At 42.9% G+C, this 18,348-nt stretch overlaps 1 protein-coding gene across 6 annotated transcripts in view; it reads right to left on the bottom strand.

Moving 5' to 3' along the window:
* The window catches only part of MARCHF3 (membrane associated ring-CH-type finger 3), a 64,886-nt gene that overhangs the window by 4,574 nt on the left and 41,964 nt on the right, over positions 1-18,348 (bottom strand). For 4 of the 6 annotated variants that reach the window (XM_064736116.1, XM_064736121.1, XM_064736119.1 and 1 more), the window contains 2 exons: positions 17,302-17,509; positions 3,574-3,783 (listed from right to left, as the gene is read on the bottom strand). In XM_064736116.1, the coding sequence (XP_064592186.1) occupies positions 3,574-3,783; positions 17,302-17,509 (418 nt within the window). The remainder of the gene's footprint in view (positions 1-3,573; positions 3,784-17,301; positions 17,510-18,348) is intronic. The other 2 variants (XM_064736117.1, XM_064736122.1) reach the window with 1 other exon arrangement.

Raw genomic sequence — 18,348 nt, 5'->3', positions numbered from 1 at the left:
AGAATCCCCTTTTGGTGTCTGGAGTTTTCTTCTTGGGAGGACCAGGTGCCTTTTTTGGTGGGGGTGTGTGTGGGTGTTAAAAATACAGAGTAAAAAGCAACAGTGTTTTATGGATAACTTGTCTGTTTTAGAGGGAGGGATAAAACACCTTCTGGGATGCTAAAAATAACAGCCCTGCTGCTCACTGCTCACTGGGACAACTGTGGTGTGTAAATAATCTGTATGCCAGCTTTTGCCTCCAGAGAAGGAAGGCTGATTTACTGGAAGAAAAACAAAGTTTTAGTTCTCTTCATTTCCCCAGGACCTAAAGGAATATTGTGTCATCTTGTGTGTAATTTACCCCGCAGCTCTGAACCTATTCCCTGCACAGCCATAGCTGTGTAACAGGATTCTCCCACTCCTGAAAGTGACAGGGCATGTGCTGCTGAAGAATTCGATGAAATTAACACTTCTCTGTGTGCGGGACCATTCCTTCCTGCACACAAGGGGAGCCTGGAGCCCTCCCCGAGGCAAACCCAGGCTGGGGCTTTCCTGCCTCACTGAAAGGAAAGTTATTTTGCCTCCCAACTCCAATTATTTGGTGATTCACTCCCCTAAAGGCCTTCCTTACCTTGTCCTTCTCAAGTGAACACAGTGCTCCCTTAGCCCATCCATCTCCTACTGCCCCAAATAACAATTTTAAATGGAATTGCAGCTGTCCACAAGTGAGCAAGCATCAAAGATACTGAATTTTGATTAAATCAACCAAGGTGTGCATTTATATAAGGCTCAGTATCACTAGCATGTTCTCAAAGAGCTAATAGCACATTTTCCTGTGTGCTTTAGAAGGGGTAAAATTTATAAAGGGAATGTAAGGGATTTTTGCCTCTTAGTCTGCAAATGCAACACCCAGGGATAGGGACCAAAGTTGGGATGCTGCATTAGTCTTAATAAACAAGATTTTGTCATGGCTAATTAAAATCCACCTGAAAAAATGCCTTTTACCACTTCCAACAATTTGGTGAGGGTAAATTAAATGTGCTAGGTAAATTGTTCAGCATTTTGGTTTCCGAGACAGCCACACACAAAGCAAATTTTAACAATATTTGCTTGCATACCAGGCACATATACACCCAGCACTTCAGGAAAAACAAGTGTGGCCTCACTGCTGGAGTACATAGCCTGTCCCAGGAGAGTGCTGGTGCCTCACAGAAAAGCAGAAAACAGCAAAAAAGATGAACTGCACGAGGCTGAGACAAAGCTCTGAGCTTCCCCTCCTGCCTGCATTCCTCAGTGGGTGAGACAGAGTTCACAAATGTGCAAATGAGATTTCCCTTTCACAGCTTTCTTGGAGATACTCATGAGGAGGTGTGGGGTTTTTGTGTTCCCCTCACACCCCTTTTTCCTCGGGGCTCAGCACAGGGAGGGTTTCTTGCTCCACCAATGCAGTTTTCTTTTAAAGTGCCACCTCCTCAGCAGCTTACACAGGTCCAAATCTGCTGGAAGGGATCTGGGCTAAAGTATGGACATAGCCAGTGAGGGGCAGAGCTGTGTGCTGGCCCTGCGGGATGTGGCCATGCCACGGTGTTCTGGCTTGACTATATGATGATTTTATCCCCAATTGTCTTGTTCTGTTTGTGCAGAATAATGAGTTTTGCATCTTTAAGCCTTGTTCCAAGAGAGAAGGAGGGGAGAGAAGAAGCACAGAGTTTCTTTTCAGACACTGCACTCACATTCCTACTCCTGCACTGTGATGTCTGCAGATGGACAGACAGCGGGACAGGGCTCTCCTTTGCTTTTAGTTAGTTTAGCTAGCTGAGGCAAAGAAGTTCCCTGGACCGTGGGGTTTATTTCCCCTTTTCTTTGGCCCTGTTCAGACCTGCTCTGGCCTGAACACCCAGGGCAGCACTGGCAGCTCACACTGAGGCCCACCGGGCCGGGCCTGGGCCGCGGCATTTCCAGCACTGAGGGACTGATCAGAGACTGAGTGAGCTGAGCCACAGCCCATGGAGGGAACTTTGTGAGTTTGTCTCTCTTTTGGAGCAGCAAGAGGTTTTATTGATTGCTTAATAAACAGTTTTTTCTACTTTTCTCCAAGGAGGTGTTTTCTCCTGGCCCGGTTGGGAGACAGGCCGCTTGAATCTAGAGGAACCCCTTCGGGGGTTCTCTCCCAAATTTGCCCTGAATCAGGACACACACATGGGCAGGTTGGGCTTTTCCTGCCCCAGCAGCACATCCTGGCACCATCTGAATGCATTGCTGTGTGTGCTCCCCATCTGCACCCACCCTGCTCTTCCCACTGCACAAAAAGAGGTGTGAAATGTCAAACACAGCATTAACCTGGGCTTCTCAGGGAGCTGCTACACCGTGGCTTGATAAACACTCATTTTGGCTGCTGTCCCCTGTATTCCCCTCATTTCTGTTGGGCCAGCTGCCTGTCAGTGCACTGGGGCCAGTAAATTATCTCAATTCAGCACCTTGACAGAACAAGTAGCTCTCAGGATGGATTGGCATGAGAGTGACTCATGCTGGGGTGCAGGATGCAATTTAACGTGCCCTGGAAAAGCAGCTCTGTTTTTACAGACCTGGGCAAGTGTGTGTTATGACTTCCCCCACATCCAACATTTTTGAATTGTAAAATTGGCAAGATGTTGCATTAGAATGAAATCTGAATCCTCTGTGGCAGCCAAGTTGTTCACCTAAATCTATTTTTTTGTGTGTGTGTGCTGTGTCTTCACCCTTTGCACATCGCTTTTGGTGAAACTCCCTCCTGTAGTGTGGATTCTTTGGGGTTTTAATGTTAAGGTTGGCATTAAATGTGTGAGATGGTATTTTTTGTTTGGACTCAGATGGTTTTAGTTTTTATCTGTATTACAGTCCCACAAACTGAGTGCTATAGTACTTCACTCTAACTAAAAATGGACCTGTATCTCTCCCTTTACAAGGCTTCTAAGGATAAACTGTCTAATTAAGAAATGACATCGAAATTATTTTTACTTTTAACTTAATAACTGACTACTTGTGGCCCGCAATGTGGACTTTTTTATCTAATTACAAAATACTACCTAAACTCATGAAGAAGAAGGTGAAGAAGAAGGACAAGTCTTCACCCTAAAATCTCTATCTGGTTTTATATTTATTACTATATTCTAAAATTGTAAGTTTTCTGCTAAGAGATATTACACACTTTTATTCATACTATACACTCATAATCCCAGTTCTATCATTCCATTTTGGAAGACTTCTCCATAGCTTCAGGTGAAATGCAGTGTTCTCCGGGGTCAGTGCCTGTCAGCACAGAAAGTCCAAAATTCTCAGCATCCAGGGTCCCAACACTGCAGCATCTGTCTTGAGCTCGCCCGTGCTGCTTCCCTGCCTCCCTCCTGCTGTCCCCACTGGTATTTGGCATTTAAGAATCCTTACCCCAAAGCAAACTGTCTTTCTGGTGTCCCAGAAAGACAGTTTGTCCCAGTCCGCACTCACCAGCACAGGGGACAAACAGAAGCAAAGCTCTATGCCATCACTCTCTGTGCGCCTCATTTTCCCATTTTTGCCCTTTCCCCCTGTGATTTACACAAACCCCCTGACACTTACCAGGGTCCAAAAGAGGTAAATAGTGAAGAGTGCCACAGTGAGTGCAATGAGGCCAACAGCTTCCAGCCTACTGCTAAAGTGCAGGTGGTCCACGGCTCCTCGCAGGCACAGCCAGCCGGAGACGGTGGCCAGCGGGGTGATGAACAAGAAGCACACCATGTCCCCAAAGAGAGTCCTCTTCTCGTGCTGGGGGCCCGGGTTCCTCAGCCACTGCACAGGCACAACACAGCCAAGGCACGTGTCAGCACAGGGAGGATTTATTTTACCCCCAGTTCAAGCACAAACCCAACCCTTGTAGGACTGAACGCAGGCATGGCTTTCGGCATCCCCCAGGGATGCCTCTCATGGATCCGTAGGTTTTCAATGTACAGCTCTATAGTACTTTTCTATAGCTCCTCCAGAACTCTACAAATATTTACACTAAAAATTTTGAAAGCAAATCTAATCGCATCAAATTTGCTCCCTTGCCCTTCTGAAACACCCTTGGAACCCGAAGATGTAGAGTTCTTGCATTCTCTGGAATTGGATTTTTATGTTAATTTTAAATACACGGGTGTTGGAGATTTTTTCAGAAATGGCTTGGAAGGCAGCTGTGAGGAGTAAAATTCTCACAGCCTGTTTCTGTAAACAGTAGAAGTTTTCAGGTTGTTTTTAATTACAAGTAAAAGTGACAAACATGAAGGCCTTGAGAACCTTGCATACCAGAGTTCTCAGGCAGCTTTCTCATAACAAGTAGATATTCTATCTTTGGCTGTTTTGGGAAAGCAAAAATAATTTTGAGAACCCAAATCTTGGTATTGGAAACATAAGGAGGAGTTGGTGTGTTATCTCTGACCTATTGTGAGCTCAGGTTTGCAATATGCATGAACTTAATTAACATGGTTATAAAAAGTGATTGATTGAGTGAATAAACGGAGTCAGATGCTGATCAACAAAGGTGGGTCTCTCCCTCCATCTTCAATACACGGGGAGAAATCAGTCTAGAACTTTTAAAATGTATTTTTATGTTAACTTTAAATACATGGGAAGAAATCAGTCTAAAACATTTTAAACATGTCTCCCTGTCACCCTGTGTATAAGAATCAAATCTTTTGGTGCAATTACACTTCTGGCAGCCTTTCTAAATCCAGTAATGCAGCTGCCATCAGGAAAGTTTTTTGTTTATAAAGATCAAGCCTGAGACTTTTAGTGGCTGGAAATTTTTGACTAAAAGATTCTTTTTAGGAAAGGTATGTATGTGATTATAGTATTAATCATGATACCTTTAAAACTGCCCATAGATTAATTAATAAGGCAATTAAAGGAGTGGTTTTGGTTGAAAGGAAAGGGAGAAATGTTGAAATGTTGGGGGACACAAGACAGATGATGGACTTTGGACCTGGTTAACATAAGAGATTTGATAACATCATGTCTTGGCAAAAGAAAACAGAACTTTGAGGATTGCGAGAAGATTCAATGCCAAATGATGCCTGAAAAAGAAAATTACACCATCTCTGCAAGCAAGAGATGTTTAAAATGCGTAAGTTGTTTTATGTGATCTTTAACCCAATCATTATAGTGAAACATTATTAGCCTCCCTAAAATAGTATATAAGTGTTTGTATCCCAGAATACATCAGGTTCTGATCACCAAATCAGACTTCCCTGTCTCTCTCCATCACTGACAGTTTCCCTGCCCTCTCTCACATTTCAGAATAAGAAGCCAACCCTTTCTAACAGGTTCTTGGAATTCTCTTTAGCCTCACTCTCAAGAAGAGAACTTTTTACCAGGAAACCTTTTTTGTCACCAGAATCTGAGAGGCATAACAAAATGTAGGGCAAACAACCCCCTGGACCAACTCCAAGAGACAGACCCCAGGGCAATAGGTCTCTTATTGCGTTCACCTGCTAAACATATAAATTAATTAACCTTATTATTAGTAATACTAATTAATTTTTAAAATTGTAGAAATCCTGTATCACTTGCTTGCATATCTACACTTTGTGCACCTGAAAGTTTTCATTAAAGAACTGCTTTTTATCTTACTACTCTTAATATTGTTTTCCTTTGTATTTTAGGCAACACTAGAGACCTGAATTTTTCCCCTTGCTTCCTGCTGATGTCCACATTTATCTGTACCCACCATGTCATTTATTCAGCTGTGGTAAAGGCTGCTTGAGAAATGTTTTATGTAGTGCAGCCCCTAGCATTTGCCCACTGGCTTCTTTGAAAAACTCCCTTTTTAATATGTAAACGTGCAGAAAATATTTTAACATTTCCCATGCTATTTTAGGAACTTTTTTTTTAACATTCTGCTCATAACATTTGCAAAGCCATTTTCAAGTTGTTTTAAGATACCCCCACATTTAAGCAGAGTTCAATGCACTCAAGGTTATTTTTATTAGGAGGGCATTAATCTTGAGAAACAGAGTGCCTGAAAGTCAGCTGCTGAAGCAAAGGTTAGGGTTGAACAGCTATCAAGCCCACACACCCACATTTCTATAAACAGGATTTGAGATAGCAGAGGTGAAAGAAGTTCCTACAACAGTACATTGAGGTCTTCTAATTAAAAAAAAATAAAATAAACCAAGCCAAGCCTCATCACATAAGTCAATATTTAAACAGGAAAACTGTCCATCCCTGTACTTTTTGCCAATGTGAAGAGTAGTGTTTGGTCAAACCTGCTGTGCAGCATCTTTTTATGGATTTTTGGGGCTAGCAGAACCAGATGAGGCTCATGCATCCCTAAACACTTTGGTTCTCTTATTTCTGCAAGTGAGTTTCACATTGGCAGCAGAAGTCCTGTCTCATGTACAGCTCAGGAATTTACAACACAAAAAATACGTTCATAATTTTTTTTTTGTTTTTATTCAGGATGTAGGCTTTTAACTTGCTTGAACACTTCTGAAGTGCTAAGGAAGTGCAAAGCACTTTAAACCAGCTACATATTACTGTGAACAAGAAGTTTTAAGGGACGATGCCAATTAAAGAGGGAGGCTCAAAACTGGTTTTTCCCTCTCCTTAACCAGGAAAAAAAGTAACCAGCTGAGCCCAAGAAGCAGCCAAGCCCCAGCACAGCCATTTCCTCCATCCCATCAGTATGAGGGGGAGAACAGCAATAGGCTACAAGCAGAGTTTTCTTCAGCAGAGCTGAAAATAAATGAACGCACATTTACATTTGCACACCTTTTTGTTTTACTGTCGCTTAAAGGGGAATGCTAAAAAGTGAATAAAAGTCTCACACTACTTTCCTTGGAGCTTTGTATCCATTTACTTAAAAACAGCACCAAGGGTTTATGCATAACAGCTCCAGGTTATATCTGGTTGCTTCTGAAAAGACTGATTGCAGCCTTCCCCTTGTTTTCCATTTCCAGGAGTCCCTGCAATGTGAAACCACTAAAAACCAAGAGGACCTGAAAGCACTTGATAGCAGAGATTGTGCTTTTAAAGGTTTCAAAGACTGCAAAAAAAAAAAAAAAAAAAAACAAAAAAAAACTTTTGTGAAAAGCAATTGTTTGAGAGGTGACCTGGAAGAGAAATGCTGGGCATTTGTACACTTCTCCTTGACCTCAACAGGAATTGGAGGTGTTCACCGCTTTCCCAGGACAGACTTCAAAATTTTGGCACCTGTGCCACTCAGGTAGTGCAAGAAATAGTTCCCAGTTCAGAGCAAGGAGGAACATCAGGAATGCAGGGACGGAGCACAAATGTCAAGGCATGTGCTGCTGTCCCCACCCTGTGACTGTCACTACACACAGTGCCGTGCACCTGAATTAAGACAGCATTTCTCACTGTGCCATCAAACCTGATTCAAAGTTTGAGCAGATTAAAATGGTGTGGAGCTGCTTCACAGGCTGATGGCTGCCTGCTCCTGATGCCCTGTGGCACATGAACAAAGAGTCAAACCCAAGCAATTCAAATATTAGATGAGGCTGTGACAGGCAAGAGCAGTATTAAATAATAAATAAAGCCATCACAATTCTACATTCCAACCTCAAAAAGCCGGAAGGATTTCATTAGCTAGCTCTGAAGTACGAGTCAAAAGCAAGATTAAGCAATTTCAGTGCTTGTACAGATTTCAGTCACAGCACTTATTTTTCTCCTGAAGCAGTGCACACCTGTTTCTAAATCTGCTTCTTTTTCTAGGTCTCAGTCATTTGTTTTGGGAATGGAATGGGCACTGTCAAGTCACTTTATAGCTAAAAAGCCAAGTCAGCAGATCCTTTTGTGCAACTCATACCTACACAGGGATCCTAACAAAGCCCTGAGCTGATTAATTACTGTGGCAGTATGGTATGGACTACCCTGCTGGCCAAGAACGAGATGCAAGCCCAGATGAAGCTGTCAGATCTGCACTGTGACACCCTGAAATCTGTCCTATTAAAACGTGTCAATGCGCCCAATTATTTCTGCAATAAATCCAGACTCTCAGTCTGATAATTTCCCTTTAGGGGAGCGGGGGGAAAAAAAAGAAAGTTATAAAAAGGGTCATGTTTGAATTAAAATGCTGGCCTGCCTGGATTTTTGTGAAGTGAAATCTTAAAGTGATCGGTGTTCCCTGTTCCTGATCCACTGGTAACTGCAGCTGGAGTAACAAGACATGAAATGACTCCAGCTATGGCAGCAAAAATTATTTCAAGAACTTTAAGCACAGCACGTGATGCAAAACCCAATCTTGGCTCATGACTGAGATAAGCCAAGAAATCCTTTGAGCATCCAGAACTTCAGAGAGATGGGGGTTAACATTTATCTCAACAAAGTCACTCTCTAAATGCATCTTGGAGAAAGCCAGAAGGGAGAACTGAAGTTAAAGTGCTGCTTAAGGTGAGGGACAAGGTTGGCTTAAGAACAGATGGATAATTGCTGTCCCCAAATAAATTTAAGATAATAATCAGAAAAAAACATCCTCATCCTTCAGAGGATCCAGCTCTGGAGCAGCCTCCAAAGAGCAGCTTAGGCTAAAACCCTTAAAAGCTGACAGAGTTCTGAGAAGGAGGTTGCTTACATACTGAAAGAGATTTTTTATATACTGCATTTGACTTGACAAAACACTGTGAACACTGGGGCTCCTCCACCCCACACACAAAGATTTGCTGCAGTCACTTCGCCAAGCAGGGTTGAAATTGGAGGAGGAAATCATTGGAGTAAGCAGCAGCCCAGGACCAGAACACCTGGAGAGGCTCAGGCTCCCTGAATTTATCTATCCTAACCAAAATGAGCTGCCAGCAGAGTGGTGCTGTAAAACACCTCCACCATTCTGAGCTGCCTCACCATTGCCAAAGGCCAAACCCTGGGAGTACTCATCTCTGCAGGTCTAACTTCAATTAGATGACTCACAAATGTAAAAGTAAAGTGTGTGCACAGTGTTTTTCCTGATCAGGTCCTAAGGCTACCATCTGTTTCTGCTGGAGAGCCCCTTCTGGTTCAGTTAATTTTCCTTGGAGAAGTGATTTTAAACATTTCTGGAGTTTCTGGGCATAGAGGAAGGAATTAGCTCCCCTAAATGCATTGTCCTTTGAGCCAAAAATAGCTCATTGCACATCAAAACTTATCAGTTCATTTTGTCATTTTCACGCTGATGGCTCAGCAGTGAGTCCTGGTGGAAGCAGGCTGTACACAAGCTGAAGTGATGGAAATTACTGTGTTTTCTGGTTTCTGACACCAATGGGAGCATTTTGCCTTGGGCTTTAAGCAGAGAAAGGCTGATATTCCCTCTTTTTTCAAAGAATAGTTCTCCGGAATGAAAAACATTTCTAAATATCAGGAGGACCATTGCTCCTCCATTTATTGCTCCTCCTCCTCCCATTTATTGCCCATCCCCAAATACTGCATCTGAGCAAATTTTTTTTGACACTACTTTTACTTGAAATATCCATTTTAAGATTTTTCAGTGAAATGTTTTGATACCTGGCTTAACTACATGTAACTAAAAAATAAAACGTTCCAAACTAGAATGGTATATATGCTTGTTTTCAGGGTCATGAAAGATTTTGGGTGACTTGAAACTTTCCTAGGTTAATGTTTTGCCAAGGAAAACACACATTTGACAGTTACATTTTTGGCAGAAAAAAATACTTATGCTCCAGTTTTTGGGTCTCCTTCTTATATCAAACATTCTGTTACTGACACATTGATATTGTCTTTAGTAGGTGCCATTAGAAAGGCCATGGTGACAGCTCACAGAGATGTTTCTTTGGTCTCAAAGAGTGTATTTGAGAGTTGGAATCAAAATTATTTGATCTCTGTAATGTTATTGTGCCAATATCGTGGACTCTTTGTAAATGAGTGTGCTCTTATTTAAGTTTGACCCCTATTTTAACTCAAATTGCAGGAACTGTGGATTTTAAACGGATGTTTCAATGAGCCAAGGCTTCTTTTTGAACTAGCAAATAATTTTTTTATTATTCTGTGTGCCTCTGAATGGGGGAAGATTATATTTTCCATTGTAAGGATGGTGTATGATAAAACTTTGATTTTTGTTTAGTTTTGTTTTCTGGAAAGGGCAAATCACAGCACAGACAGCTACACCTAGTGCTGGTTCCTCAGCGTGAGGAGATCACCACAGGCTGTTGTTGCTGTCACACCACAACTCAATTTTCAATTTAGACCTTGGGTCACTTGCCAGCTGAAAAACAGGAGCAAGAAATTGGGCAGGGAAGGCAAGAGACCAGCATGGGACAGTGGGGACCTGCTGGCCAAAGGAAAGAAGCAAATAAATGCACAGGCAATGAAGGACAGGTGACCTGGGAAGAGTCCAGAGGTCAAATTCTCTGAGAGGTTGTGGAGAGTTGGGGTCAGGAGGGCCAAGGTGAAGCTGGAACTGAACCTGGAAAGGGAGAAAGAGTAGCAGAACATTCTGCTACTCATGAAACACAACAGGGAGGTCACAGGAGGTGTTTCCCCACTCCAAACAGTGCTGGCAGACAGGTGACAGGCATGGGGAGAAGCCTGAGGTCCCCAAGAGCTTTTTCACCCCAGCCTCCAAAGGGAGCCTCTCCTCCCAGCCCTCCAGTGACGGAGAGCAGGATGGGCCTGGGGAGCAAAGGCTCTGCCCTGGCAGGGAAGATCCTGCTCAGGGCCAGCTGAGGAGCTGGAAATGCTCAGCTCCGAGGGACCTGGTGGGATGGAGCCCAGGGTCCCCAGGGAACTGGCTGGGGGAGCTGCCAAGCCACTGTCCCTGGCACTGGAAATGTCCTGGCAGTCAGGAGAGAGCTGAAAAAAGGGAAATATTGGACCTGCCCTCAAAAAGGGTGGGAGGGAAGAGCCTGGGAACACCCAGCTGAATTCCAGGCTGAAAAAATGGAAATATTGGACCTGCCTTCAAAAAGGGTGGGAGAGAAGGGCCTGGGAACACCCAGCTGAATTCCCCTCTGTGCCTGGGAGCTGATGGGACCGACCCTCTGGAAGCTCTGCTGAGGCTCCTAGAGCTCAGGGAGGGGATTTGGGGCAGCCAGCACAGGGACAAGTCCTGCCTGACCAGCCCAGTGGCCTTCTCTTGACGAGGTGACCACACCAGTGTACAAGGGAAGGGCTACAGATGTAATTTATCTGGATTTCTGCAAAAAGAGTCTCTCAGAACAGCCTTCTGTCCAAACTGGGGAGGATGGATTTGATCATGGACTGCTGGCAGTGCCCAAGGCCAGGTTGGACATTGGGACAGTGGGAGGTGACCCTGCCATGGCAGGGATGGCTCTGGATGGGCTTTAAGGTCCCTTCCAGCCCAAACCATTCAGTGATTCTCATACACAAAGCCCCACCAAGCAGCATTAAATACACTGGTTCATAGATGTGGTTTTATGTTTCTGGGTTACACACACTCAGCTTCTAAAAAAGGATTAGTAATTCTCTGGCAGTGAAAACAAAGAGCAAAGCTTGCTAAATGGCACTATAAAAATCTATGAAATGTCTAGCAGGTCAAATTACACAATAGTATAGTTTTTTAACATTAGTGTGGCTCACTGCTGTTCTGTTTTCCTACTAGCCACTTTGAATTTACAGTTCTGGAGATGGTTGTATCAGTTAAAAGATTTCAGGATGCATCCAGAAAAAAAAGATTTTGTGAAACTATGCGAAAAGCTGTGTGTCTTTCTATCTGTATTTGCAGTGCTCTCATTCTGTTTTGAATGACTGTATTCTCAGTTAGGCAGACAAATATATATGCATTCAAGACAATCAACAAAAACCACATTTCACATTTTAAAACAAAAGCAAAGCAGATTTGCTACTGGCAAAACTTATTTCAAGACATTGTAAATGTCCTGATCTACAAGTTCAAATTTATGGGAAGCAAAGACATGATAGATAATAAATTCTTGACAGGTCTACAAATAAAGCCAGATGCAATAAATCTTACCACTTCTATTTTCCTAGAAAATGTAAACTTTGACTGGCTCCTGTCAGTGCTAGGAAACGCTGCCAGCAGGAAGGACAGAGATAGATGACAACTGTGCAGTTCAGGACTATTTTATAGGACCATGATGTCCAAAGAAAAGTCGCCAAACCCATTATCTGAAACAGAAGAAGCTGTGCCTTGGGAAACTCCAGCATCTTTCCCCCATCTTGCTCATTATAGAACCAAATCTGATTGTTTGGTTCCTTTCTCCTGGGAACTTTCCTCGAGTATTTCTTGCCCTTGATTGTTATAAATTTAGGGATGAGTAGTTACAGATGTGATGGTTTGAACTCCTCTGTTCACTGACAAGTAATTTAAGTTTTTATTTTTTTACGGGGAGTGGGTTGCTGTTGTTTGCACTCTTGCTGCCAGTACTATAAGAAAGATTTGTGCATTGTAGCAAATCCTTGCTGCAGGGAACATAAAACAACTACCTAATTTCTTTTTAAAGGAGAAAGAGCATTCTGGTTTGGTCTCTGGATTTCCCTCCATTAGGAATAAATAGATCAAAAGAAAATGCATCTTGGAGAGTTTATGGTTTTAAATCTGTGCTGGGGAGTTTATTACTTTTTTTTTTTTTTTTTTTTTTTTTTTAATACCAGCTTTAACTCAGACATACTTCTACTGAAAATCTACATGTCTGCTTCCAATTCTCCCTGTGTGAGTTGGTCTTAGGGGGATTATTTTCATAGCCAAAGACAACTAGGTACAAAAATGTCTCTATCACCTTGCCCTTGTAATCTGCCCTTTTTGGGTCAAGAAAGGAAGGAGGACAGACACGCCTTAATTATCTGCTCCCAGCCCTAATATGCTTATGGACAACTGTAGTTCCTCCAAACTTTGATTTATGAAAGTTTTCCTGGTAGGTGACTGTGCTGAGGAACCATTTATTTTCCTTCTGACTTGAGGTGTGATCCTTTTATAAACTACCTGCAGCAAATCTGGTGTCTGTTCATTACAGTAATTTAATGCTAATGACTTGCTTCACTGAACAGCAGAGAGGAAAAATAAGTAAAAATAATCCCAACAGATAAAAACGTCGTGACTCAAAGTCTTGCACAGGAAATGAATTCATATTTCAGTGTAAGGCTTCGTGAGGTTTTAATTTATAATGTAAGCTCATCTTAAATACTTCATGCATAGGTGTACATTTTAGACGGTTTTTTAATTTATTTTACCTTACTCATAAAGGCTCTATAACCAGCAACACAGCAGGGAAAAACTGAAGTTAATTTCTGCCCAATATTGCTGTAATTATCCTGACTTTATTTTTTCTCCTAGTCATGCTGTTTTGCTTATGAGCTTTGTATTGTTAATTAAGTGCTTTCTGTTTGCAGAAAAAAAAAAAAAAAAAAAAAGTGAACCAACAGATACCAAATCCTGGCTGGTTTAAAACATGTAAGTAACTTACAAGCAATACAAGCCTGACTTATATGGTCACATAGTACTCTTATACCATTTTTATTTTGTAGCTGGCTGTTCCCTAACATTTTATTATTGCACATAAATATATTTGTACTGCTGCATTTCGTGCCTGCTTCTGCACTGAGCCAAGTGGAAGCAACACAGATGCAATGTGGAAATTGAAAATGAAGATGATACATAATACTTACATAAAGCTTGACTAATCTTTATGCTGAAACTCAGCAAAAGCAGCCACATGAATAATACCACACATTCCTAATGCAGATTTTTTTTTTCCTTTGGATTGGCTGCAGTTGATGGCAGCTTATATGGAACTAGAAGGTCCATAAAAGTCAGTAATGGAATTACTGCAGTTTGAGATTTCACTGTGCTGGTTTTGAGGTCCTTGGCTGGCTTGTCACAAGGAATATCAGCTCTGTGCATATCAGCCACCATATTATAGATTTCTCTTTGTCCGGGGGGAAGGGCTGGGTTCAGACCTTGACTCCTTTCACTGAATTCTGCACCATTGTGAGCACTGAAGGAGGGTTTTAATCACCACCATAGTGCCTGATTCGCATTCCCAGTGTGGAAACACAATTTTTGGGAAGAATAATGTGAGTTCAAAAAAAGAAATTAACGAAGAAGCATCACAAATTCATTGCTGAGGGGCTGGATCTGCCTGGCAGGCTGCACCACCATTGCCTGCTGCTCTGGTTGGGTTTTGTCAAAGAGTCAGCAAATTGTGCATTTCCAGGGAGAAGATTCTCCCTCAGACAAAAATACACATCCTGTGGCAGAGACAAAGCAGAAGCACAGAGTTGTGTCTGGTCAACTAAGGAATTTGGCTGAGCCACCAGCCACACCACTTATTCCATTTCAATCTCACTGCTGCTGCAGCCTCTCCTGCTAGCAGCAGGAATAAATTCACATTTGATATTTCTAGAGAAAACTAGGAAAACGCCTCAATTTGCTCCCACTGAAACAGATTTCTTCCACACCCATGCCTAAGCCACCGGGAGACAGTGATCAATCTAGTGAAGGGATGAGGAGAAAACACAATAGCATGGGTATTTTTTGTTTTGTTGGGGTTGTTTTGTTCTGTTGGTTTTTTGGGGGGCTATTTTGGTGGAGTTTTTGGTGTCTGTTTTGTTTTGTTTTAGTTTGGTTTTGTGGATTTGTTGGTTTTGTGTCTTTGGGTTGGTTTTTTGGGTTTGGTTTTTTTGGTTTTTTTACTTGTTTGGTTGGTTTTTTGGGTGGGTTTTTTGTTTGTTTATTTGGTTGGTTGTTTTGGGTTTTTTGTTTTGTTTTTCTTGGTGTGGGGTTTTTTTTTGCCCTTTGAAAAAGAGTATAATACATTTTGGAATAGTCAGAAATACATTTTTCCCCCCTCCTGGTGCAAGATCTCTCAGAGAAAAGATCAATATGGTGACTGATTGCTTTGAGCATCTCCTCACTACCTGTCACTGACCCCTGCATGGGATCCATTCACTCTGTGAGACAGGGCCTGTTGAGGAGTTACTGGGTTGGTTTTTAGAGTCTGTGCTCTATAAATCACTTTATGAGCACAATAGCCCCTCTTGACCTAGTAAAATGCATTAGTAAAACTCATAACTCACCTCCAGTGAGAGGATGACCATTTACTCTTCCCATTATCTAGGTCAGGGGAATCTTTGGAGAACTAATCACCTCACTGCTAAATGAAGGGAACTTTGACACCCCACCCCTAAACCTACACAATCTGGGGTGTTAAAAGCAGGTGCCCACTTTGGCTTGCCATTCATGTAATGTTACAGCAGGGTTTTTGTGAGGAAAGGTCCTGCTACAGCGGATAAACCTCCTGCCATGTTCTCACACCCTAGGTAAGAGAGAGACAGACAGGAAGCTGCTTTTAGGACACAGAAGATGAGGGAATCTGGCAACTGGCATCTGCTTTAGCCTGCTTTGGGAAGTTTCAGATTTTTGCTGCAATTTGTTTTTATTTATTTATTATTTGCATGGGGAGGTCTCTGCGTTTCAAAGCTCTGTGTATTAAATAAGCAGAAATGTCCAGGACAAACTTAAATTACACTGACAGAAATCAAGGAGTTTGATTATCTTTCTGCCTAATTTTCCTCCTGGTATATAGTTCATTTTAGTTACTCTTTTTCTCTGCTGCTCTCAGCTTTGAAAAGTACACCTTCATTTTCCTTCTAAACTGAAAACTTATTCCCTTTATAAGATCACAAAGATTGGAGGTTTTTTATGACCTTTCCTGCAACTGCACCCAACTGTTGGTTTCTGCACTAAAATATTGTGGGTGTAAGCTGAGAATTCAGGAAATAATGAGTAAAGATAAAAACATCTCAATATGTTTCAAAAATGTTCTTGCTCAGGGTTTTCATTTGTCCTCAGCAAACAGGAAACAACTGGCAGGTTTACCATTATTACTCTAAATATCATTGCTGCTGCTTCTACTACTTATTATTGCTTTTGTCAAAAAGAAGCCTCATTTCATCAGGGAACAACCAAGCAAGAACAATACCCCATCCTGGGCAGGGTCAGCTTTGCTTTCAGCTCCTTCCATCCTCAGCAGCTCTGGCCAGCACCACATCCAATTTGTGCAGCACAAGCCTCACCAGGAGCCATCACAAAGGGAACAATTTCCAGAAGCTGGGCTCTAAAATCAAACTGTGATGCCTCAGCATCACTTGTCTTTCCTCTCAGAGGGTGGATTCAGAATGGCATCATTTTTATATCGTCTATATTCTTGCGCCAAAGATTGAGAGGAGATCCAGACAGCAACCCAGAGGGAGCCAATTTCAGCTGGCCAGGGCCTGCTCTGGGTGCAGGACTCGTGCTAAATGCCATGTCATGTACCTTTTGTGGGGGATCTTGAGGAAGAAGGAAGATATCCTCAGGCTCAGACACAAAATGTGCATGCCTATCTCAATTAAAGCAATTTGGGTAGTCATCCCCCGACCCATCTCCCAGCAGTCAATTCTGTCCTGTGTCCTCTTCTCTGTGAGCAGGAGGAGGAGAACAAAACGCTGCTTCCCCCTACCCATTTTTTATACTGTACCTCCCTCCTGCGGCTCTGACACAGTTTAAAGGAACAGATAAGATGCACAGGAAAGACATTTTGTCCTGAAGCCAAGCTCTGCACGTAGGTGCCTGTGTCACCAACAGGTACAAAATGCTTCTTCTCATTCATTTTGCCGAAGTGTTACTTGTGTTTCACTTTTAATTACAAAAGAATTCCTAACTTTGCTTCATCTTTTCCCAAAATAAAATAAAGGAGGGAAAAGGTCATTAACAGTGTCAAGAGAGTGAACTTGTTTTGGTTTCTTTTCTTTTCCCGAGGATCAAAAACACCCTAAAACCAGGAAAACTTCATGAAGCTGCTATCTATAGTTGGCAAAAACTGAATTTTCATTCATAAGGGAGAAACAATTGTCCAGTTCACTTTTGAGTCTGGCACATAGGCAAGAATAGGCCAAAAGGTGACTCACAAACGTCTAAACACACCAGATGCTCAACAAGAACCATTCCTTCTTGTGGGCTTGAGAGGTAAACTGGGTTTTCAAGGCTCCTAAGATTGTTACCTCTCAAAAGCAAGAAGAAATAAATAAATTTCTGACCTATATTTAATATGTTGAGTCCAGAGACTTGCCCCACATTCCAGAGAATCTTCAACTTACCTCTCTTCCACCCTCAGCCAAGCTGGCTGGCATCCCAGGAATTTGCTGCAAAAAACCCACCACTCAGGTTTGCAGTGAAGCAAACCCACTGATCCTTAAAATTTGGTTTTGATTCCCTCCAAAACGAGGGGTTCTGCCCCATCCCACCCTTTCCCTGAGCTCCCACCCCCACATTGCCAAACCCCCATTGCAACCACAGAGCCCTTGTGATGCCTGCATGGAAGCAGGCAGGAATTTTCCCAGCCACAACCGAGATTTCAGGGTTGCACTGACCTCCAGCAGCGGCCTGGGCTTGCGCTCCACTGCAAAGCTGAAGTGGCAGAGCTCACAGTAGCTGGTGTTGGAGGAGGACAGCCAGCGCTCCAGGCAGCTGCGGTGAATGGTGCCCAGGGTCCCCGTGCACTCACAGGGGGACAGCAGCTCCTCATGGCTGCTGCCCTCGTGGCAGATCCTGCACATGGGCCGCTCATTGAAGGGGCTGCTGCAGGACAGGGAGAGAAAAGGGATGGTCACTGCTGGAGGGTTGTGGTGGTGGGTTGGGCGGAGGGGACAATTGAATCTGCTTTCCTAGAGGAGCCCCTTTTTGGGGTTCTCTCCAAAATCTGCTCTGAACCGGGACAAATACATTCAGTGGCGCCCACCGTGGGGCTTCTCCATCATGAACTACTTTCCTAGAGGAGCCCCTCTGGGGGGTTCTCTCCAAACTTTGCCCTGAACCAGGACAAATACACAGTGGCGCTCAATGGGGGGCTCCTCTGTCATGAACTGCTTTCCTAGAGGAGCCCCTTTGGGGGACTTTTTCCAAAATCTGCCCTGAACCAGGACAAATACATCCAGTGGCTTCTCTGTTGTGTACTGCTTTCCTAGACAAGCCCCTTTGGGGAGTTCTCTCCAAAATCTGCCCTGAACTAGGACAAATACATCCAGTGGTGCCCAACATGTGGCATCTCTGTTGTGAGCTAGAAATATTTGCATTGCTTTGACCTCTAATTAGTAATCCAAGCTGGTGGGTTAGTGGTTTAAGGTGTTTTGGTGTTCTTGCTTAAAATATCTCTTTTATTAAGGGAGAGAAAAGTGTAGAGTGAAAAACATCAGAGAGGCAGATGAGAGGTGGAAGACCAAGTCCTTTTGTATTTTGTATTTCCCAGCTCTTCACAAAGCAGCAGTGCAGCCACCTCAGGAGATCCCAAAGTGCATCAGGGAGGTTGTAAATCTGCCTCAGCTGGTTACTTCTTGGTGATCCTCTGACATAAATATAGCCACATTTCTACCCACAGAGAAAAGCAAGGCACAATTCTTCCCCAGAATATTTCTGGGTTT

The sequence above is a fragment of the Zonotrichia leucophrys genome, chromosome Z (assembly GCF_028769735.1).
Source record: "Zonotrichia leucophrys gambelii isolate GWCS_2022_RI chromosome Z, RI_Zleu_2.0, whole genome shotgun sequence".
Taxonomy (NCBI): Eukaryota; Metazoa; Chordata; class Aves; order Passeriformes; family Passerellidae; genus Zonotrichia; species Zonotrichia leucophrys.
Note: the sequence above shows the minus strand (reverse complement) of the source record. Positions and strands in the feature narration are given on the sequence as shown.